Source organism: Semicossyphus pulcher, unplaced genomic scaffold, assembly GCF_022749685.1.
Source record: "Semicossyphus pulcher isolate SPU_LCO1_2020_fin unplaced genomic scaffold, fSemPul1.0.p SCAF_20, whole genome shotgun sequence".
NCBI classification, from domain to species: domain Eukaryota; kingdom Metazoa; phylum Chordata; class Actinopteri; order Labriformes; family Labridae; genus Semicossyphus; species Semicossyphus pulcher.
In genome coordinates, this window is record NW_027211694.1 from 20,461,912 (window position 1) to 20,486,809 (window position 24,898).

At 43.1% G+C, this 24,898-nt stretch overlaps 1 protein-coding gene across 1 annotated transcript in view; it reads right to left on the reverse strand.

Annotated features, from left to right (window-relative positions):
- Position 1: 1 nt before the first annotated feature.
- Positions 2–24,898, reverse strand: part of zdhhc17 (zinc finger DHHC-type palmitoyltransferase 17) — a 37,513-nt gene continuing 12,616 nt past the window's right edge. Inside the window, exons 4-17 of the mRNA XM_069670893.1 lie at positions 24,171–24,248; positions 22,804–22,948; positions 22,518–22,582; positions 20,928–21,090; positions 20,662–20,787; positions 18,754–18,896; positions 17,497–17,597; positions 9,078–9,202; positions 8,146–8,208; positions 7,960–8,053; positions 4,733–4,816; positions 4,482–4,639; positions 4,219–4,313; positions 2–2,938 (exon numbers count right to left, since the gene is read on the reverse strand). Of these exons, the coding sequence (XP_069526994.1) occupies positions 2,800–2,938; positions 4,219–4,313; positions 4,482–4,639; positions 4,733–4,816; positions 7,960–8,053; positions 8,146–8,208; positions 9,078–9,202; positions 17,497–17,597; positions 18,754–18,896; positions 20,662–20,787; positions 20,928–21,090; positions 22,518–22,582; positions 22,804–22,948; positions 24,171–24,248 (1,579 nt within the window). The 3' untranslated portion in view covers positions 2–2,799. The remainder of the gene's footprint in view (positions 2,939–4,218; positions 4,314–4,481; positions 4,640–4,732; positions 4,817–7,959; positions 8,054–8,145; positions 8,209–9,077; positions 9,203–17,496; positions 17,598–18,753; positions 18,897–20,661; positions 20,788–20,927; positions 21,091–22,517; positions 22,583–22,803; positions 22,949–24,170; positions 24,249–24,898) is intronic.

Sequence of the window (24,898 nt, forward strand, 5' to 3'; positions counted from 1 at the left end):
GTTCACATTTGACTGTATTTTATTATTAAAGCCATTAAAACTGAACCATGCCCATATGTTTACATCTGAAGCGGAGTTACAGTGATGTCTGAAGGTGGGCAGAGAGGCACTGGAAATGATTATGTGCTTTTTATCTTTTTTATTTTATTTTATTATGAGAGGGGAGACAGAACAGAGGCTTCTTAGGGCTGCTGGAAGAACTAGTGAGGACTGAAAATGGCTTTGAATTCACGTCCTGGATGAGCTGGGGGTGCTGAAATCTGCCCCAAAAACACACAAACACTCGGACAAATTTACCTCCTGTCGTCTGAAAAGGCATAATTACAACACAGGTGGTTAGTCACGGGTTCTGATATGAAATCTACAGCTGAGACAGTTGAACTCACAACAAAAAAAGAAGCTGCTGTGTTTCGTGGTGTTTTCGGGGCAGAAGTGACATCAGTGATGGGTTTGTTAGATGGGAGGGTGAAACATGGAATCATGACATAACCGTCCCCTTCTGATGATGCAAACATGAGGCCCAAAAAGTTTCCGGAGGCCTTAAATGTAATATAACCTCCGTCTATCCTTAAAACTATTGCATGATCACATTTCAGCTTTTAGAAAACAAAACAAAGTCGGCGTCTGCCTTAGTTCTCTAGTGTCTTTGCTTTACAATTTGTACATCCAGTGGTATAACAAACCCAGCGGTATATGACATAGAAATAAAAAAAAAAAACCTTTAGGATGACTACAGAGTCCACAAGCATGAAACATTCAAATATATTACACACTTGCACAGGAGAGCCCGACTGCAACATCAGGCGGCCTGAAAGAAAAACGTCCACTAAACACACTGGATTTGAGAGAAACAAACTAATAAAAAAAAAAGAACAGACAAATGAACGTAACGCAGAAAAAGTACTTGCAAATACTTAACATTCACTATATACAGACACGTGGCTTGCCGGGCTGTCACCATTGTGATAAAGACGGGTTTGACTGGGGGGACGGCGAGAGCCCAGCTGTCCCAAGCATCGTACATGCAGTGGAGTTTCCTGGCGGGGGGTGGGATTCGGGGTATTTAAGGGTTAAAATGCCTATAGACAGCAGTGTCGGACATCACTAAAAGCTACAGTCATACACTTGGAGTATAGTCACTTGGTTTTCTTCTTGCCGTTTCGGTGAGAAGAAAACCCCCAAACTCAAAAAAACAAACAAAATAAAGTTTTCTCAAGGAGGGAGCACCTCGGACTAACACTGACGAAAAGAAAGTTACAGAGAAATATATTGTTTATGTACAGATGCACATTCTTTACACTTCAGTCCATCCTGCTGCTGCTAATGCGGAGCCGACTGCACAGGGGGGGGGCGGGGTCCAGACAGGAAGTGATGGGAGTCGGCCATGTCTGATAGGCCCCCTCCTCCTCCTCCTCTCCGTAAACAGCGGGAGCGCCGGCGTGCTGGGCCCGTGTGTTCAGTAACGGCCAAAAATAATCAAAAATAACTAAAAATCAGTGCAATGTTGTAGGCAGACAAAAGACAAACAAAAACAATAAGACTGTACAGCTTCTGAGAGAAACACACATGGAATGAACCGTTCTTGTAAACTCGTCCGTCCTTCTTTCTTCTAAAACTCTGCTGTTAATAAATACGCTCGCTGTACCCGTCTATAAAGAGTCTTATGGTAAAGTTCCCGGGCTTCCACGTCAAACAGCTACAGGTACTCCTTTGATAATTTTTTTTTCCTCATAAAAACCTACTCAGCTAAAATGGTGTGAAATGTAAAAATGATGGCGCTAGCACATAGTTACTTTGTCTATAAATAGTTTTAAAATAAATATACCTGTATCACATTGTCTGTAGGATATTTTCTGTCACGTCTACGGCCGCCGCCGCCGGAGGAGTCCAAATTCACGTTGCGTTTATACTGCATGAAAACTGTATTGTGATTATTACTTTGCAAAAAAACTAGTGAATGCATCTTTAGTTCAGCAGGTGAGAAGTCGGACTCCTCCGACGGCGCCAACATTTTCTGATAAGTTCGACTAATGTTGGCAAATCCTCATCAGCTCGACTCAAAACTCGTCACGGTGCAAAATCAAACTTTGAAAAGACATTCCCTTATCTCGGTCATACTTAGAAACAAATTCATGATTAAAAAAACTTTCCTTCAGCTTCCCTGGCCACCACAGGTAATTCTCACAGGAACACAGAGCTCCTGATCCAATCAAAAACAAAAAAAAATACATACAGGGCACATCAACAGGGACACCATAAATAAGGATATAGTAAGGGGAGGGAAAAGAACTGCCACTTTATGGCGCTGAGGTCTCTGCAGCGTCTCGTCTCCGGAACAAACAGAACAGCTTTTATTTTGAAATTCCTCTCAGCCTCTCCCCTCTCCGCTCGTGCCTGGCAGCAACGCACCGTCCAAAGGGCTCGGGAGAAGAGACGAGGTGGAGGGGTCGGGTAGCAGTGGAGATACAGTAATGAAGTCTGATGTTGCAGAATAGTAGTAGTAGTAGTAATAGTAGTAAAGTTGGTGGTTGGAGGGCGGAGTCAGAGAGCGGGGTGAAGGTGTGGTGTTGCCCCGTAACAGCATGCTAGTCCTGGCTGATTTTTTTCAGAGTCTTTTGATCGGTGAGGGAGAGATGGTCCAAAAAAGCAAGCGCTCCCGAGAACAGCATCGCTCTGATATGAACGCCGATGGGGGGTACAGGAGGCGGGGAGGGTGATCCTTTCATACTTCCTTCCATTCAGCGACACTCGGCTCCCCCCTTGCTCCTCTGCCCCCTCCTTCCTCCTCCTCTTCCTTCTCTACACCAGCTGGTAGCCCGAGCCAGACGTCTGGTCGTATTCTATTGTGTACTGCGTTGTCCAGTCCACCGCCACAGGCCGCATCAGACCGCAGCAGCGGATCTCGAAGAAATCTATGAGGTTTCTGAAGCAGCCGTGGCTGAAAACACAGAGAGACAGAGAGACATGAGGCATCAGAGTGAGGAGACAAGGTCACCATCAGGCCTGTTGTGTTCCGAAGAGTGATAAACACACATTATATAGATGATCTGTTTGCTAATCACTGCTGACAGCATAAGTAAAGGGTACTCCGTTGATTCGGCATTTGGATTATATTGAAATCAAAACAGCAAAATCTGCACGTGTCTGGTCTTTTTTTATTCCACACATTCTTCTTCCTTGGCGCCCACATTACCCACAATGCAACACATTGTAGCCGATGGAAATGCAGCCTCAAGCAAAGATCAACAGCAGGCTACAGAGGTCTGGGAAGTTCAGTCCATTGTAACTTGTAACATAATACTTATTCATCATCAAACTTGTGGTCTTCACCAGCTGACACAGACTCAAATGACTTGAGGCATTTTATTAAGACTTCATGCAGACACAAATGGCTTTATATCACTGTTTACACACATGCAGTAGTAGAACTCCTTTAAGGACACTGAGAGGGGAATCCATTAGAATGAATTGTGGCCGCTGATAGCACCATAAATTGTGCCCGCTATCTGCCCCGTCAAGGCCCGCAAGGCTCACAAACAAATTGCACTGATGATATTCGAGCACAAATGCACCATAAAGTTTTGCAGTTTGCTCCTGTTTTGTGTCTGATTGTGGAGAGAAGCTGTCTGCACCTCCACTCTCTGCTGCGCCGTGCTGCGCTCTCAGGCATTAGTTGAGCTGCACACTGACCGGATGAGCATGGGGAGGAGGGGGCAGCTCGTTTAACAGTTAATTGTAAAGCTCAGACTCAACAGGTGTTTTACTAGCTTCACTGTCTGTAACGCAGCTGCATCTCAATAGCAGCTCAGATATTATAATCACTTGTCAGGTGTAACGGCTCCAGACCATCTCTACACATGTGGGAATGTTTGTCTGGATGTACCGGGGTCGAGCCTCAGAAGCCCAGGACAGGTTAATGACCCGAATATAATAATAGTGACAAAACATTCTTTACTGTATTTGAATTGTCGTCATGATCAGTGTACACTCAGAGCGTGACAGCCCTTATAATACTGCGCCGCAGTTACCACCAGCTCTCTTAACTGCGCGGTGCTGTTAGCGCTGGAGTTTGTGAATTAGACGCTTTTTGCAATGAGGCTCATTTGCATAGAAAGGGGCTAAACTTGCCCTGAATGTCTGCATAATGACTCATTTAAATACAGGCAAACAGCAGCGGAGCACAGAAACACCGTGAGCAAATAACAGAAGGTCGCTTACTTGAAGGGGCTTTCGATGGACGTGGCTGTGACTTTAAAGTGCTTGTATCTCCGAGCGTTCATCCTCTCGTTGGTGGTGATTCCCAGAGCTGCGATCTAAGAGACGTTAAAGGGAAGAGGTCAGCGACAGACATATACATCATTGATTTCTAACAAATGAACACAATTATCAATATGTTCAGGATACAAGAATCCCTGCTTATGCACTTAAGTTCATCATAAACCCTTCTTCTAAACAGTGATGTAATAAACGTAAACCCAGACCTGGTAGAGCTGACACATGATGAGCACAGCCACCCACATGAAGTGGAAGATGCTGTTGAGGAACATCCAGAACATCCAGGGGGAGCAGGAGGCGATCTGGGTGATATAGAGCCAGAATCCATCCTTAGCGTAGGTGGTGGCACAGTGGATCCTCCAGTCTGAGGGCAGAGAGAGAGAAAGTGAAGGACTCAACAGAATGAGCTGACTGTGAAACGAGGGAGACATTTTTAAAAGGATGTTTTTCTACTCACAGGAAATGCAGCCGTATATCATCCAGCAGATCATGCAGAGCAGGAAGAACAGATAACCCATGAAGTAGCGGTGATTTCCACTTCCTGAAGAGGAGAAACAACGAGTCAGGTCTCATTCTCATCAGCTTAGTCTGTGACTTTGCGATCCTTGCACAAAGGAGGGATGGTCAGATGAAAGTAAATGGGCCCTGCTGAACAGTAAGTGTTTAGCATTTGATGTTTAGCATGTTCGTCTTAATCAAATATGCTAACTTTTGCTGCTAAGCACTAAAATCCATCCATTGTCTTCCGCTTATCCAGGACAAGGTGACCCGGGGGTCCCCTTCCCCAGTAACATTTTCCAGCTCCTCCTGGGTGATCCCGAGGCGTTCCCAGGCCAGGCGGGATATATAATCCCTGCAGCGAGCTCTGGGTCTGCCCCGGGGTCTCCTCCCAGTTGGACGTGCCCGGAGAACCTCCGAAGGGAGGCGCCCAGGAGGCATCCTAATCAGTAGGGCTGAACGATTTAGAAAGGATACGTCCGAGTATGATGCGTAGGCCCGAACATCTCTGCAGCACAATATTTAAATTGAAATGGTATTTTTACACATATTTTACTTTTATCAAATATTGCACCTACTGCCATTTGAAAATTGCAGTAAGCCATATTGTGATTTCCATTAATTGTTCAGCCCTCCTAATCAGATGCAATGCACCTCAACTGGCTCCTTTTGATGTGAAGGAGTAGTAGCACTACTCCGAGCTCCCCCTGGATGTCTGAGCTCATTACCCTCTCTCTAAGGCTGAGCTCAGACACCCTGCGGAGGAAACTCATTTCGCCCGCTTCTACCTGTGATCTCATTCTTTCGGTCGCTACCCAAAGCTCGTGACCACAGGTGAGGGTTGGAACGAAGATCGACTGGTAAATCAAAAGCTTTGCCTTCAGGCTCAGAACCCTCGTCACCGCGACGATCTGGTACAACGCCCACATTACTGCTGAAGCTGCACCGATCCGTCTGTCATTTTACCCTCACTCATAAACAAGACCTTGAGATACTTAAACTCCTTCACTTGAGGCAGAGACTCACTCCATCTTTAAAGTTAGAACTATTCATCCTGAGAGCAACACAAGTATCTGCACCAAATCCTATGGCAATTCAATTTCTGTCTGGATCAAAGCTGTGTTCAGATGGACAAACAGACACTGGCATCAATAGAGCCACACTGATGGGACGCTAAAAAGCCAAACGCAATAGAGTCACTGTTCAATATACAAATTCATGCAGACGAGTGCAAATGAAAGAGCTGAACAGCAGTGGAGATAAGATAGAATGACTGGGGCGTCACACAAACCTTACAGACATTTCTGCTTCATTCAAACCAGTTACCAACATTAACATGAAGTCTTTTTTCTCAATAAAAATACATGAAAACAGCAGCTCTAGTTTCTACTGTACAAGCAGGTTCACTTATAAAGAAAGGACAGAAACAAATGAAAGATTCCCTGTGGAGTTTTAGACCACGAGCAGCGTCATGAAGCTGTTTATCTATGGATAACTACCAATACAGGAAAGTATTATTAGAAACCCAGTAGCAGCAATAGTCTGGAAACACACATGCCCACACTCTCTTTTTTCCTCATACTTTTCCAGACCTGGAAATGCAATTCCATACTTTTCCATGCTATGTAGGAAACCTGGCAAAGCTGGATGTAAGCGTATCTTTTAAACAGATTAAAAACACAGGATCCATACGGAGCTACTACCCCTGATTTTTATCTGCCCTCTTAAACCGTCAGTTCAGATAAACCTGCTCCTTATTCTGTTTATTATATTTTAGAACATCTGAAGAACTCTTCAAATCTTTTTCCAGGACTCTGCTCAGAGTAGTGAAGAGGCGGGACTTGTTTGTTCAGACGGTTTCCACACGTTTAAAGCTTCTTCCTGAGTCTCTCTGACCACCTGAGCCCCCTGCACTCCTTCCTTCCCCCGCTGTCTCCTGTCTGCCTCACAGACGCCACGTGACACAGTCGTGGACACACGCTTGCTTCCTTTACAACTTGTGTTTCCGGCTCTTTGTTTTCTCCATCGTCCATTGTGATGTGATTCTGTGCTTCATTTTTACTGTTTCTTATTTTCTGGGCTTGTTTGCTTTGAGATGTTCTGTATAAGCCACACATAAGAAGAGGAAGTCGCCAGAAACTCGACATGGTGACAACAGATGGTAGGCTGGAACGTTCCAGTAGAGAGCTCCCGCCGTAGACGCGATATGGCCGCAATGCCTACAACATAATCCAGGGCAAATGTGCCCGATCACTAAAAGTGCTTGTTTTTGTCGCTAACAGGCTCAGATTGTTACTCCAGGTGTCTGACAACATTACGGAAATGATCCCTACAAAGATCGTCCTTTTTTAAAGAGTAAGATCCTTCTCGTGTAACCAGACACAGAAGTCTCGCTCAAGGAGAAGTCTCGCTCTGAAATCCCACAGGTGGTGAGATGTTACCTGAACAGGACGGTGGAAGTGTGAGTTAGAGTTGGAGAGAGGATTTATTTATGTAGAGGTCTGCCAGCAAGGATATATTTCAAAAGCCATGGCTGAATATTCACCTGATTTTGACGATGAAGATGAAGCATTTGTATTTGATGGCCAGGCGTGTCCAGGGATGATACCTCGGACACTACACAACGCTGTGTAACCACGTTGGAGGACTCACCCCCTCTGATCAACAGGCTGTGCTGCAGACTTTCATGTGCCCAAAATAAACGAGAGGAGGCGGCCAAGACCACAGGGACCAAGCGGGCAGCTATCTATCGAGTTAGTAGACCTAAGACATTTAGATGCATCTTATTTCTTTACCTAGAAATGTCACTGTGTGTGGTTACACAAAAAGGATCTTACTCATTTAAAAAAGGACAATGTTTGTAGGGATCATTTCCGTAATGTTGTCACCCGGAGTAACAATCTGAGCCAGTCAGCAGCAAAAAATATCAATATTTAAAAATATCAAACTTCTCCTTTAATGATTAACTCTGTAGAGAGGGAGGACACAGGCAAATAGCTGAATGTTTTTTAAAAAACAAGAATATTGTGACATGAGAAACAGTACTCTTTAAGGTTTCCCTGCGTGTCCATCTCTTGTAGCAGGTTTTCTGTTGCTGTCACACAGAAATGTTGCTTCGATATGGAACTATTGAAACTCATTATTTAGCAGCTGGTTGATTTTAAAGTGCATTTGTTGTTGACGTACCGACACAGTTGCCCACCCAGGGACAGTGATGGTCGAACTTGGCGATGCAGCGGTTGCACACAGCGCAGTGTTTGGACCTGATGGGCTTCCGTATCTGTAAGGAAACAGCCATACAAAGTCATCGTATTACTTCTATTGTCTTTAGTGTGTATCTTCAGTGTCTTGTCAGAGAGAAGTCAGATTTACCAAGCAGGTGCTGCAGAATATGCTCAGATCCAGGCTGCCCGTCTCTGCCAGCTCCACAATTGTCTGGCAGGAGGAAACAAGAAACAAAAGCAGGATTAAAAAAAAACAGGCAGACAGAGACATGGCAGAAAAATGAATGAACTACTGAGAAATTCATCTTGCCAAGGTCTATTTGGCACCGCAACAATAGACCTACTGACAGTGAACAAGCTGAGGCTGGGGTTTCCAGCTGAGCGTCTGGACGCTCGGTTGATTTACAGTGAAGCAGGACAAAAGCTACGACGGGATTTACAGTATTCTGCTTTCAAGGTAAAATATTATTCATACAGGGTTTGGTTTTTATCTCATCTGCACAAAGAATAATAATTGTTTCCCTTGTCTGTGTTTTAGCAGCCTGCCTTTGCAGCTTATCTCTGTGCAAATAAACTAAACGTATAACAATCCTTAACAAACTATTCAGAGGATAACAAGAGGTGGAAGGGGTTCCTCTGCAGGGAGAGGAAAGCTTTGAAGCCTTTGATCTGAGGAGGCTAACCAGCTTTAACAGTAGTGAGTGCCGCGCTGTGCTAACAATGCAAGTTAAATTTAGCTCCTCATCAATCACAGGGCCTGGTTAAGAAGCAGAGCCTCTGTTGTCCTCCATTAGAGTGTGATAATGAGGGGCAGAGGGGGGAGAGAGGCACGGCAGCGACTGCGGGCAGCGGGCCAGAGAATCAGCCACCGAGCAGCCGGGATCTCTCCGGTGAATTCTAAGCAGCTTTCTGTGGTGAACTGGAAGTTAGTGCACACGTGACGTAAGGATACAATGTGGGAACAAGGATCAAGTTAAAAGAAAAGAAGGATATGTGATCTAAACGCTCGACTGAAATGCAAAAAAAGTGGTTAAAATGCAAAGACAGACTATCTGCTTCGTTTCTGTCCCGTAACTTTACCTTTTTCTTCTGCTCCTCTGAAGCTTTGATTATTCCCGGATCCGATTTCCAGGATTTTCCGAAGTTGTAGAACAGGGCCAGCGTGTTTATCAGGAAGGGAACATGGACGGTGGCAAAGGGGAGATGTGCAGGAAGGTTAAGGAAGATGGCGAACAAACTGACATTTCCTACTTCTTTTTGTTTGTTATTTTAAAGACACGTATGCACACAACTTTTACAACAACTAAATGGTATTCTTTTTAACAATTAATTAATTTATTAATTATTAATTATTATTATTATGAGGAAGTCAGTAAGGAACTCATGACACCTGAACTGTATTACAACAGATCTTTAGCATTCATCACTGTGCAGTGATCCTTTGAATAACTGTCACTCTGACAATATAATATACATATAATAAAACAGCTGTTTTATGACTCAGTAAAAGGCGTACTTTGACATTGTAATATGCTTATTGGTTTTCTTGATGAAAGTAAGACAGGAAGATAGGTATCACTCTCATGTCTGTATGCTGAATACGAAGGCATGAAGTAAGTTACTATAGTTAGCCTGCTCATGGACACAGTGGAGGTACTGTGAAAGTCTTAGGAACTGTTTGTCGCAACTGTCGCAATTCTTTCCATCCAGCCCTCCCTGTTACCTACAGTTATCTAATGGCTCCTACAACAACAGTGAAACCATGCGTACAGTTTGTTCTCTGGTTTGTAAGTAATAAATCTCGGATCCCATCGGCTATAGTCTGACAACGATGTAGCCTCTGGGGACAACATTGAACATGCCGGGTGTGTAGCCAGCCAATTTCAACATCATGATGCAGATTAGTAAAAAGTCAAAATGAAGCTTTGTCGGGTCCTCAAGAGAAAACCACTTTAAAATTAGAAGTTTGTTGAACGGAGGAAGGATCGATCATTTCTGATGCATTCGAGGAAGTCGGGAAATCTAAACGCTGAGCGGCTTTCGTGGATTTATCTCAAGCTGAATTTTAGACCTAGAACAGATTGTTAGCCGTTAGCATGCAGATGTCTGAGAGATTAATAAGATGGTAAATCATCGTCAGATGGCCGCTGATAGGAGCCGTGATGTCATACTTTTGCTCTCCTCACGGACTGTTTTTTCTGCATACGCCGCAGCCTGCTGATACGTGATTGGTCAATACTACTCGGACATGCTTTAAGATTGTTCAAGTCTGAAGTCAACCATATTAACTATTTGGCTTACTTTTAATGGCGCTAATTTGCCAAAATGTTTAGAAATACAGGCTCCAGAAAACCCACAGCTACATTATACTTCCTGCCTACACACCCAAAGCAGACTTACAAAACTTTACATCCAGACTGTAGGCACAGCAGCCTGGCTCTGTCCAAAGTCATGTGATATGAAATTAATAATTCCCAAGGTTCTCGTCTCTTCCTACAAAGCAGCTACTCATTAATACGAGCAGGTTATCTGCTATGTGAAATTTTAACCCTCCCCACACAGCTGATGAGAACCAGGAATGACTTTATGTTTGCTCTGTCATCTACCTCAGTTCTGTGCAGGATGAAGAGTTGGTTTGTCATATTGTTACAGAGAAAAACCTTTCAACAAATGTCGGTAAACATGTTACTGTACAATGACATCATTCTGAGTCAGACTTTCACTACAGGCAGACTGTGAGGCAAAGAGCTGCTCTGTCTCATCTCGACTCACCCGGTCAAAGAGGGACCGTTTCACAATCATGACTTCCTTCCATGAATACAAACAACACACTTATAGCTGTAAACCGGCCTTTTGAACACTGAAACTGATTATTAGTGAGTCAGTCACGCAGGTGTGCATGACTCAGCCGAATCAGGGAAGCAGCCAAATTATGAGGAGGGACCCAGACGGTGCAAGAATCAGCGCTGTGCTACTGTGCGACATGTGCTACTGAAGCCATTGTAAATACACCTTTTTCCAGGTATCTGGCTAAAAAAAGAGGCTGTGCATGCTGCCTGTTTATTGATTACATATCTAAAATTAAAAAACAAACATTTTGCCAACTGTCCAACAACTTTCACACTCTTTTGAAGATCATCTGAGGGTGGACAATGGCTGGCGAGCACCATTTGTAGAAGACATATCTGATCCTTTTCCTCTAGTCTTAAAATGAAACACCTGCACAGTTACTACAACAGTTGTTAAACCTGCCAAATATGTATATATGGAAACCAAATCTATCTCACAGGTTTCCACAAGGTGAGAAAGTGTAAAAAGTGTCATAAGAAACAAGACTGTGCTGTGCCAGCCCTTCTGTTTAGCTGTCCTGAGCACAGCGTTCAACATCAGCATACTAGCAGACTCACAACAACAATGCTAACATGTAGCTGTTTAGTCAGACATTCACTAATTAGCACAAAGAGAAATGTAAACAATCTTGTAAATATTTGGTCAAATACGAAGGTAAAAATAAATTAAATTATGTTGTGAGGATGTTTTTTTGGAGCTTTAATTCAATTTCAATTGAGCTGTGGTCTCTGTCTTTTGCAGCGCTGTTTTTATGATGACATAGCTAAATGCTATTTACTATTTACGCTGTTAGCGCTGGTGTTTGTGAATCAGACGCTTTTTGCAACAAGGTGTATTTGCATAGAAAGGTGCCAAATTTGCCCTGAATGTCTGCATAATGACTCTTTTAAATACACGCAAACGGCACCAGAGCACAGAGACGCTGTTTGCTCTGCAGGGCACTTGGGGGTGCACTCAACCCTCTGTGTGCGCTTCGAGAATGAGGCGTCTTTATGTGTCATTTGCACAGGTTTAGCAAAAGCTGAGCAATCCTTTATGATGTAGCATGTTTGATACAAAGGGCCTAATTCACTAAAGGGTTTGCTTCGCTAGTGATCTGTTAGAAAGGTAGTTACTTGAAGAAGCGAACAGGGAAACACTGTTAGCATAATAATAACAATAATGCCCCAACATCAAGCCGATAACCTTTGTGGTCGTCCTACAGCACCGATATTTCACTGCTAAGCACTTTCCTCGCACCGACAGAGTGACAGAGGCCTCTGAAGACCACATGAAGCCATTGATCTTCATAAGTATCTCCATAAACAGCAGGGTGATGACACCATCACCTCCTGAAATGACCTGATGAGTCAAACACTCCCCAGAGCACCTCACTGCTTTACTAACTCAGTGACCGATGGAGATGCAGAGATGGCGCAGATGATCGATGCAACGACTCAGGGAAACGTGGTCATCACCTCCTGCTAGCAGCAGTTTATCTTTTAAATGGTGAGGTGTGCATGACCAGGTTTCAATATAATGACAGGAGAGGCCGAGCAGGAGGGTCAGACACAGATTTATCAGAGTGGTACTTCTTATAGTAAAATGTATGCTTCAGCAGTACAAAGCACCAGAGGCAAGATGCACCGGTCTTTAGTACGCCTGGTCCTCCTTAATGCTAAGTTAGTGTAGTACGATGCGGATGCCTTTGCGAGTACAGCTGACGTCACATATTTTTAAAGATCTCCTGCTGTCCTGCTATCTTGTAGCTACTCATATTATTGTCACTGACATTCAAATCAGGATATGACAACAGTACGTCACCGTCAACGTCTTAGTGAATACCCCTTAATGAAGGTTGCATTGGGTAATGTGTCCTTTAAAAGCTTCAGGCTTCTGTCCTGAATTTTTTCACTCCAACATCATCTTTCTGTTAGTGTGAGACGTTCACCTGCTTGAAATGCATTTATGAGCAAAGTCCACTGAAGGTTAAATATGATCCGAGTCTGGAGAAGACAAAAAAGCACAGTCTCACAGCTCCACCCTTTGTCATTTGATCTGATTTCAACCGCAGGCCCGAGGAGGGAAATGAGCTCACGCAGGCAGAAAGTGGGTCAGAACTGGTGGATAAAAGGTTTTCACCTGGAAGGCAAAATACTGGGCTGCATAACTACCCCGGCAAACAGAGAGGTGATGAAACCATGTCTCTCTACACTGCATCTTATTTATGTTAATCAATAAAAAGGTCACAAATTAAGTAAAAAGTCTTGAAGCAGATGTTGGAATCTTTCAGCCCATGACACAAATGAAATGTTTTATACTCTTATCCTCGAATCCAAGTTCATTAAATGTTCACTTAAACTGCTGGCCTCAAACAAAGAGTGGAACTCACCCAGTAACTCATGCTGGGCCTCAGTCTGCAGGTTATGTAACCAAGCGCTGAAGGGTCAGAGAGAGAGAACTGATGCCTCCCCTGACGACACCAACCAAAGAATACAAAGAGGAACTTAAGATGGGGTTAAAAGCATCATTATGCTTCCAACAATCACCTTTAGCTTCTCCTCTAACAGGTTTACGACATCCAGATTTAAGGCAAGTTTTAAACACACTGCCAGCAGATCAGTGGAGAAAACGACTGTTGGGTCATTAACAGGTCTTGGGCAAATTAAGATTCACAGGTGATAGGCTAAATATCTAGCCAATGCCATAACATAGAGGAGGACGCATGAGATGAAGCTATTAAATGACCTCTAGTCAAACCTCAAAGAAACAAGAGTGACACTTAAATTTGACACTTACGTTCGCCTCATTGATACATTTGAGGAAAGGGCAAGTCTTCAAATAACTGCATACAGATCGGATGGTTTTTCTCTGCTGTTTTTTTTTTTGTTTCAGTCTCATTAGCTTGAAGTGGAAGTGGTAATTTGGCAGGAAAAAAGTTACAAATATGCGAGAGTGAACTAGCAAATTTACATAATTATAAAGTAAAAATTTGCGAGAATAAACTAGCAAATTCACAAGATGATAAAGTCATAAATTTGTGCACAATTCTCTCTGGATGCCAATATATTATTCAGCCACAACCTTGGGGTCGTCGATTGTTGTATAAGCCTGCATCCGAACAACAAAACCACTGAAACCACTGATTCAAAGAAGTTTACGTAGTATACGTTTTGCCTGTAATACTAGTTTGTTTAGTTTTAGTAGCCGTCATGAGTGCGTGGGTAACTTTCATGTGTGATGGTAACCCCTGGGGCAAACAGGAAACTTGTGTCTTTGCAGCAGAGGGTCGCTCAGTCTTTCTCCACTATGAAGTTTGCTTCTTGTGTGCAGAGAAGAGAGGCTATATGCACCGAGCTCCGTGTAAGCAGCAGTGCCAACAGGGCAGAGCGCCGAAGTGAAACAGGTGAATCGAGAGGGAGGGGGGCCGTGAACCCCAGCCTACTTTTTGGGGGGATCTCGGCTCAAAAAGGTTCCTGTAAACACTATTTTACTAGTTTTTGTTTCTAGCAAGTTTATGACTTTATTATCTCATAAATTTGCTCATTATTTTCTCACAAATCTGCCATTTTCTTCGAGCAAATTTACAACTTTAATCTTGGAATTTTCAAGTTTATTACTCTCGTCCTCTGGCTCCATTTTTTTGTTTGTACAAAGGCCCTAATACGCCATCGTAGCTTCAAATAAGTCACAAGCTATTTTCTTACAAGTCATGAGTTATTTTTCTCTATTGCACATTGTTGCATTATGTTTATATATTTTCAAAAATGTTACCATCTCTCAGCATTTATTCTTTCAGATTTCCTTTGAGCCTCTTTGTTCTTATGTACAGAGTAAAAATGCACATATAAACAGATGAACGAAAACAAGGTTGGATCTGATGCGGGCGTCGGTTTAGCTCAGCGGTTAAATCAGTGGCCCATGTACAGTGGCTACAGTCCTTGATGCAGCGACCCTGGGTTCGACTCTTGACCCTTTGCTGTGTGTCATCCCCCTCTCTCTCTTCCCCTGTTTCCAACACTATCCACTGTCCTCTCTATAAATAGAATAATCTTACAAAAATATGTATCTGTTTTTTCCTAGGTGTATGAAGGGTGAAAATATGAATGCCTTCCAGGAAAGATTGCTCAAAAGTATAGACCATTACCCACATTTCATCCATGATTTGAACAACTGACTTACCACCTCCTTCAATTTTGACCGTGTAAAACAGCTTTTAATTTTCCGTCACTCCAGCGCAAACCAAACTTTGTTTTAACTTCTTTCTTTCCAACTCATCCTGATCTCAACCACGGTGGCTGCTAGTGGGCTGCAGCGTTAACCGTCTCACTTGTATGTGTATTATTAACTTCAAGTTAAAACAAGCACAAAGCAATCTAGCCTTAAAGTGCCCCTGATGTGGAAATCACTTCATTTGCCTAAATACATGCAAATATTAAGTATGCCACTGGACAAGAACCAACTGTGCCCTGACTGAGCTTACATCATATCTCGTGTCTGCATGGCTGCTGGAGAAACTCTCCGGCTGCTGTGAGAGCATGAGACATCGTGTCTTTCAGTGTAACACAGGGAGAAAGAGATTGATGGCAGCCGCTCAGGCTTTATGACAGCCTTGATAGCTGGAGGGCAGAAGAAAGGCCTGACAGAACTTGTTTTCCACAAGCAAATGTCTTTACACATAAAAGAAGCTGCCTGAAGTCAAAGAGGGAACTTTCGATGGATGTATGAGCAAACATTTACTAGAATACAGGATGCAACGTCACCTAACGGTGGCTCTTTAACGATGAATGCAGATGTGAAAACCGGGCTTATGCAGCAGGTACTTCATTGTAGGATAATCCTTCAATCAATTTTATGTTGCCTAGATGCACCAAACACCCATGAAAAACAAGCTGAAAACACATCACAAGCAGAATGTGATAATAACTGAAAGAGCGTACTTTTCTATTTCGGTACACTCAGGTCAAAGACATCTTACTCTCGCCCATTAGTGGAGCAATGAGGCACAAAATTAAAATGCCTTTCATCAACAAGAACTCCCCTCTCACCTCCTGCAATTAGCAGCTTCTGAACAGAAAGGCAATTCTTCAATGGACAAAAAACGCTAACAGAACCTCTACGGGTCGCTCGGTTCGGCTTCATCAGGCAGCTATTACACACTAAACCTCTCATGTTTATTAGGATGCAAAACTTTTCTACATTCTTCCTTAAACATCAATCAACATGAGGCCCTGGGACGTTTGTTTAACATCATTTCCAGCAACTTGTTCTGCTCTTTGCATCAACCTTTTCCACCTTTCCGACCTTAAGCTACTGAAACATGCCTGAAACTTAATCTCACTGATCTTCGAGCCGTTTAACTGCTTCTCCTGATAATCTTCTGTGTCCTTCAACCAAAATACACCAGCAGTAAAAATCTATTTTACAGGCCAATATTTTAAAGAGATCCTCTCTGCTTGGAGATCACACAAACAGGCCTAACTGATTCATAAAAGCTCCTGGCTTAAGATGTATGACTTTGCTGAAGCCAAGAAAGAAGTGCCCGTTTCAGACAGCATCTGACACAACCACACAGCTTTGTATTGATGTCTTTCTTCCTAGTGAACATTGTGAGCCAAGTCTTGAAGCTCTGACTTCACACACAAATGGATTATGGGTGAATAAGACTAAAACAGGTGGACGGAAGAGCCCATCTATCACTCTGAGAGGTTGGAAAGAGCTTCAGAGGACTGAACCATGACTTGAGTCATGGCTTTATGTTGCATGCAATGTAGGGGAATGAGTCCACAGTCAGTAAGATCCTCACTATTATTTGGGGTTTATAGACCATTATAAACATCTAACAGTGTTTTGAGATCAAGTGTCCTCGAGTGAAACCTTGACTTCTGATGACTGACACTGAAAGTCTCTTCAGATAACACTCCTAAATAGTCAGCGCAATGCCAAAACTGTAAAGACTTAATTCACGTAACTCATTACATTACACAGACAGACGCGTAGCACTTAAAAATGTTGGAGCACAAATTTAACTGTACAACCATAAAAGATCTCATATTGCAATCAACAAATTATGGGAAGTCGTCCTCATTTAAGTTTTCTCGTATTAACTCTTGATTTTCCTGGCTGACGGTCGTTTTCCTTTTCAGACTGTTTGCTTCATCTGAGCGTCGAGTTTGTTTCTTTTTCTTTGGATTTTCACTTCTTGTTGAAGTTGTATCTGTAGTCATCCATCTTTTCTTTGTTTGTTCAGCCATAGTAGATTACTGTTTACTCGCAACACTTGCAGAGAGCGGAAAAGCAGCCGCTTAGCTCCGCCTACCCTCTCTGGCAGACCAACCACTGCTGGCTGATGGAAAACGCGTCACTAACTGGGCGCTGCTTGTGATTTTTTCCACGAAAGTTGCCAGCTACACCCAGCCCATAATAATACTATATACTGCAAATGCAAAGGCTTTCATCAGTGGGCCATAGGCTCAATCACCATTGTGTTACACTGAGTCAGGCTAGCTGTTAAACTAAGCTAATCTGCTGCTGTGTGTAGCGTCTTGTTTCCCATACACATAAAAGAATGCCATAGACCTTCTCATCCAGCTCTCAGTGAGAAATATGTCAACCTGTTCTTTAAGAGAACAAAACCAAAAGGGATGCGGCCTGAGACAGAAAAGGATATCATTCCAGAACCAGTAGAACCATGTGGTGTACATCCAGAACTTGGTCGCCAGGTAGATTCCCAGAGGGAGCGCGCTGTGCATGGAGTGGTCGAAGAAAGCCCTGCAGAAAGAGAGACAGAAAGGAGAGAGGGGGCTTAGCTGTCACATAAATAAATGAACAATAATTCCACTTTATTACAACTTTTTATATTAAAGTCTTATTTCTGTTTTATTGTAATAAGCCAGAGTTTTCCTTCAAAGGTAACCGTCCAACTACAGATACAGCTTGTCCCATAACTTATGTGTTCTGTACATCAAGGCATTCTTCCTGCAGATGTTTAACCTGCTCGCTGCAGCACATATGGACAAATGCAAACCTTACAGTCTGACAGGAGCACAAATAAACCAACCCATAACCTGACGACACTCCGTTGGAAACACCGTCTCTTAATGAAATGACAAAAGCTCTTTATACCAAGTAAGTATTCCGAGAATGTCACTAAATATAAAGTTAACACAAGCTGGCGAATGTGTGTTATTGTAGTCTGAAGATGACAGTGAGTGAGGGGAACAACAAACTACACCAGCAGGACCAGACGGCTGTAGTTTGAGCAGTCTGTGTGTGTGTGTGTTTAAGGGAGTATTTGTCATTGTCACTACACGGTGTGGAATGTCTGTTTGTTTGCACGCGAGACTATTTGCATGTACAGTTTGAGTTGCTGCCACAGAGACTGTATGTACTAAAGCAGTGGTTCTCAACTGGTCTCGCCTCAGGACCCAACACCTCCTTGACGACAAATCACGATATATATGAAATTTATATCGTGCAGTTTGGACCTGAGACGGAACGAAACATCACAGTACGTCAACATCACAAAACACAACAGTATAATAATCAACCAAAAGGACCAGGAGGTGGCAGTGCAGAAGAGGAAAATACTCTTCTACTGCACACACGTCATAGGAAACCCATGTCCTTCAAAATAAAAGCGCAGCATAGACTTTGCACACATCCACGACCCACTGAAAACAGCTCCGCGACCCACTCTTGGGTCTCAAACCACCAGGTGAGAACCACGGTACTAAAGGACATCCAACTTCCGATATCCGACTTTTAACCCTTTGCCACGTGTCAGTCCCTGTTCTCTCTTCCCCTGTTTCCAACACTATCTACTGTCCTCTCTCCCTCTAATAAAGACAATAAAAGGATGCTATATGAAAAATGCTGTAAGAAAAAAAAAGTCTGATTGATTGCTTGATATGTGACTGAGACATACTTGGAGAGGAACTGCACAGCGACCCAGACGCCGGCGTACATGAGGCCCTTGATCAGCCAGGAGTCGATGTCCAGGTTAGCGATGAAACCAACGAGCCAGATGACCAGGAAGGGAGTTCCCAGCATCACCTTCTGCCTGAACTCCTGCAGGAGGAGGAAGAGGAGGAGGAGGAGACAGATGGCAAATCAGGGGAGATGGAAATAAACAGCAAGGCAGGACATATCAGAGGAGAGGGAAGATGTGTCATACAAGTGATGGAAAAGGAGACATGAAAAGAAGGAAGAATGAAGGAAAGCAGTCAAAAGAAAAAAAATCAAAGTAAATCTCAAATGACTTATGAGGGGAACTGCTGCTAAAGATGCAATAATCTTTTACTTGTATGCACTTTAAGCTGCGTTTGCTGTTTGTTACAGTATCAATTGTAATAGAAATAAATGTCTTGGTGAAGTCAAATGAATGCACATAAAGACCTGTGTCCACTGATGCTGTTAGTTGCGCTGGCAGTGCCTATTTTCTCCAGAAAACCAATGCAGTTCAGCGTTCTCAGCGCTCAGCATCCTCAACTGGAAAACATTCTCAGCTGTTTTCTTGTTGCTGCGCTTGAGGAGAAGCTAATCCTAAGGGTACAATTTCCAGGTGTAGAGCTGCTGCTAACGCCAGGACACAATTCCTTTACATCGTTTTTATCTTTTCTTTGTAAAATGTCCTTGAATAATACCAAATATAAGCATTCAGAGCGATTTAAAACAGACTAACGGTCGCTACCAAGGGAAGCGGAAGTGCTGCCAGACAACTCTCGTAACCTAGCAACCGTAAGCGCCTGTGAGAAGCGCTCTGAAATTGAGCTTGTGGGCGCTGCCAGTGCAAAAAACGCTGTTAGTGGACACAGGACCTAAAGTTGATATTGTATTTACTTCATCTCACTGCTTTTATTGGCTGGTTCGTCCTGTGTATTTCTTTGTTAAGTGTAATGGGACCATGCACTGTGATTCTACACTTCACATAAAGTTAATTGACTGAAGTATCCAAACCCTTGATATGTAAACTCTGATAAGTAGTTCATACACAAATTAAGTTTTGAATATTGTAAGTTTAAATATATTCAAAAAAGTTAGAAGGACTACAGATGATCTATACATGATACGGATCTATAAACGATCTATCTGCCTCGGCTCTACTCACTACAGCACCGGGCCTAACACTAGGCATCTAAGGTTGAGACAAGCCTCTGACCTCATTGTGTTGCAAACAATAGTCTATAAACTATCATATGTAATTTGTATAAACACAGTGACAGTCTATTTGTTTGCCAACTAGTTGTAAATTTTACCTTCTTCAACTAATAATCGCAGCAGACAAGTGGAGAGACAACATCACATTACAGCAGAGTTAAAACAGCTACAAAAAACAATGCAAGAAACGTCAACATAGAAACAAACAGACAGTATTTATATGTTAAGAAGTAGAGTAGAAGGTGTTTCTTTTTTATTAGGATCCATTTAAATAACAACCCACTGTGGTCAGACTGGACGGTGTTAAAGAAACTCTATTAGTGCATTTTCCGGTAGTTGTCATGTTTAACATAACCCATTGTTTATGAGTCGTCTCCTTCCTGTCTGACTGTCTGATTGGGGACTTGAGAAGTTGTAAACGCCTGTCAAACTGACATGTTTCGACTGAAAGGTAATCACAACCCCGGACTTGCAAAAGTTCAGCGCTGACAGGCCTGTCGGAGCATGTCTGTCTGAACTGAGACAGAGGTGTTACACAGGGAGCGACATAGGTGTGTTTGTCTGAAAGATGGTTACACTTCATTCTACCCTTATAATTGGACGTTTCTTTAATGCTACACGAATAAGCAGTAGGAGATAAATCGTCCGTGTACTTCGTTACATTCATTGTGTTTACCTTGTCCATCTTCAGTCTCTTCAGGTAGGACGGGCTGTCGTAGCCTTTGGCCTGTCTTGCTTCCTGTAAGTGATTGATCATCCAAACGTTCTTCCTTTGCTTGGCAAGATCTAGCGGGGTTTCGCCCTGAAGAACAACAGAAGACCAGACTGTACTCATCCACCATAACAAGAAGGCTACATTTCATCCTTAATGTCATTTGCTTTCATTCATTTTGCCATTATCAGATCAATAACAAGGGGAAGGAAGGAGTAGGAAGTATTTACCTTGATGTTCTGTGCATCGACGTTAGCATTAGCATCCAGTAGCAGGCTAATGACAGTGGTGTTGCCAGCAAGTACTGCCCAGTGCAGCGCTGTGTTCTTGTGATATTTGTCGCCCAGGTTGACGGACACGTTGAAGGTCAGTAGCAGCCGGGTGGGATCCACACTATCACACAGAGGGGAAGAATTTCAGGGCGATCCATATGAGACTTAAGATAAGTAGCCACTGTAGCAGGACCTAATTACTGATACTGCACAGGCAACAAGCAGTTAAATAACTTTATTTTTCTGCTTATTATGTAATCATCTCCTCTTGGATCAATAAGGTAATTACTAAATTATAAATAGAAATGCCCACCACCTCTAAAATTGCTTATCATGGAGTATCATATGAAGCTGAGCAGCAAAACTGGGACCTGTTCCCCGTTGTAAGCAGTCTGACCACTCACATGAGGAGGCTGTGTGTGTTCATGTGTGTGGATGCAGTCAGCAGAAGCATGCTCTGGCTTGTACCTGGGTGCAGGTGCACTTCTGCACAACTTTTTCCAGTCATCAGTTTCTTTGTTTGAGGTTAAAATTCGTTGAAAATTAAGTTTAACCCCAACAGAACATTGGAAGATTGAGCCAGAGCAGCGACTCATCATAGATCTGTAGTAGCAACTGTGCTTACACTTAGAGAGCAACTTGCAGGTAACATTTGTTACTACATTAACATCTTGTCTAAAAATGGCTGTGGAAAAGATTAATCATTGATTTCACATTATTTACAAGACATAAGGCACAAATTTAGAGGGAAAAGTGGCCGTTTTCAATAAAACGTTTTAACATCGCGTCATATTACGTCACAAGAGGGACTCGCGGTGTCCGTCTCTGCCTTAGCTCATGTGCAGACGTAGGAGGTAGTGCGCCTGAGAGGTTGTATCGCATAGTGTAGATATTTTGGTCGTCTAACATTGCATTTCACCAGCTATTATGACGGTTAGATTTTGTGTTTGTGCCAGTTGCACAAATTCGAGCTTGACAGGACATCGAGCCCACCGTTTTCCTGACAGGAAGAGGAACGGAGCAAGCTTTCGTGTCTGGGTGCGTTTGTGCAGGTGAAGAGACGGGACTTCGGCACGGGACACACAACCACATATCAAACAAGTATCAGGAAACTGTCACCGCTCTCTCTCCCTCACACACACCACTGTGGCACCATAAAATGTAGTACTACAGCTCAATGTCTCTCCTGTGGCTGTTACTTCTCCTCCTCCTGGCCTGTTCCTGGTGTCTTTGACGCCTAACAGGCTCATAATTATAAGCCTCTGGTGCATATGAATGAACAATTTCTTCATCTTCATGACAAGACTGGCATTTAGATCCATATCTATTTATGTTACAGCCGTCATTAATCGGCAGGACTCCCTTTTGTTACGTCACATCCGATAGTCTGTTTTTGATGCGGAAATAAAAGAAAAAAGAAAAAGCCACTGTAGTATTACTTGATATATTTCGTTGAAAATATTATGACTAAATAATTTTCCTACACATCGATTCAGTGGGGGCTCCAACCTGCAAGTCGCTCTGTAAACAAATGGTTAACCTACACACCTGTGCGTCCTGTAAGCCGCCCACATCAGAGGAGTCATGCCGTTCTGGTCCATCATGTCCACATCCTGATATAGAGGAAAGATATAATTGACAAACTGAAAGAGCTGATGGAGAAAAGAGGGGTGGAAAAGAGAAGTGAAAGGGCTCCCTCTAGTGGAAAGCACTGGTACAAACTGCTTTCAAAACTCACAATCTCTCCCCTAAGATAACTAAAATACGCAGGCAGAACATAGTATTTCATGTCAGATGAGCACATTTGCTGTTTGTCTTTTCTGGTGATTCTCACCTGTCCTTTGGCGATAAGGTAGGCCACGATGGAGGTGTGGCCAAACTGGGCCGCAAGATGCACGCAGCTGCAGCCCTCGCCATCGATCAAAGACGGGTCTGCACCATATTTCATGAGCTGCACCACCATGGATAGATGGCCTTGTCTGGTAGAAGAAAAACACAAGAATAAACACCCATTTAAGAAGATAATTTTTATTATCTTTATCACTTTATATCACTGAATAACTGAACAGTAAAACCCCTATTTTTCTTTGAGCTTTTGTAAAGCAGTTTGGGGTCATGAAGGTTAAAACTATTCTAACTTAATCACCCACTCAGACACAAAGTGGGTGACCAGGCTTAACTCAACAGTCCAAAGATCCAGCTCTCCATTACTCTCCCTTCTATTGAACTGTGCTGTCTGCGCATGGCGTGATGTAGCTTTATATGCTGGTGCAATATTCAGAGACTGATTCCCCATCTTCTCTTATCATTTTTGTTTGTCTCTGTGGATCAGCAAGTGATTTGTTACATGTTTTTATTGCATGCATTAAGTTGAGTCTTTTAAACTGTGTCTGCAATGTAAACTTCCCCCACAGGGCAATAAAGATAGAGAAACTGGTACAAAAAAGAACATAAAATTTAAATGCATTTAGTTTTATTTCGCTGCCTGAATGAGAGATGTGTGCGATCACTTTCACGGCGTTAAAACAGCTATCTGCTTCGTGAGCAGACAAAGCCTCTAACAGCCAGCACTTAGCTCCAGCAGGTGTCTGAACGGCTGAGGTCATACAGGCAGAGGAGGCTGGGGGCTTTTAAAAGGTCATTGGTCATGGGTGGGGGGAGTTGACACAGGACTCCTGAGTGTCTGTGGATGCCTGTTGTCAGGCTTATCAATAATTCAGAGTGAGACGGTTTCATGCCCCTTGTCTGCCTGTTGGTGGTGGTGGAACATGAAGTGGAATAAAAGACATTCAATCAAACTGAGATGGAGGATCTGGTCATAAACCCAGACGTAAATGTGTGTCTGTAGAGGTGCAGGAACGTTGAGACATGCAATGTGGCCCTGGATTTTGGCACTGCTGAGCTTTTAATAATTTAAAATCTCACCTTGGAAAAGTACAATCCAAAATGATTCTAACATTTACCGGCAACCAGAAGAGAGAAGCTAATGTACGTGTTAGTGCGCTGATGTGCAGAAGCAGAGGGAGGGAGGGAGGGGGGGAGGGAGCTTGTTAACACGGACTGAAGTGATATAAAACTTTTTGTTTCATCACGAAGCCTGATGCTCCTCCACAGCTCTGTGGTCTATCAGTGAAATATGTGAACTACACAGCAGACTGGATTCTCTGTTAACAGTAATGAACACACAGATCCACATGTTACCTGGTGGCCCAGTGCAGAGGTGTGGAGTTGAGGTCTCCTCCCAGCTGGTCCACTATGGCTCCCTTTGATATGTAGTACCTGCAAACATAAACACACAAACAATCAGCAGCTGACATCTTCAACTACCCATAAATCACACCTCTTTTTGGTGATCTAATTTTGCAGTAGGCTGTAAAATCTGGAGTAACAAATAGATTTTTGGCCGTTCTTTTGAGCGAAAAGAAAAGCACACAAGGACAACACACATGCCAAGAGCTGGCGATCGCACCAACTGTGCAAAATCAAGCCACAAATACAAAACCCTGAAGTGATACTGCAGCTGTCATGAAAAGAGCCCAAATATATGCTCAGACAGAGATGAGTAGAGTGGAGACTAAAAGCATTTAAGTCTATAATTTTAGTTCATTCAGGAATATTTAACATTGGTATACATATTTAACAAATTCTAATGGACTAGGGCTGCACGATATATCGTTTCACAATCGCAATTAACCCATTGATGTCACATTAGTGCAGCTCTTTACCAGAGCACACAAAGACCTGACTGCTGTGCAGCAGAGTCTGTGTGTCGCCTGTCTGTAAACTGTAAATAAGCACGCAACGTCACAGACATTACAATTGAGAGTATTCCTGTTATCAGCGGCACCTCGTCCTGGTGCTGGTTAATGCGGTGGCCACATAAATGGACCATTCACGGAGTGGACGTCCTACAGCGCGCACACAGTGTG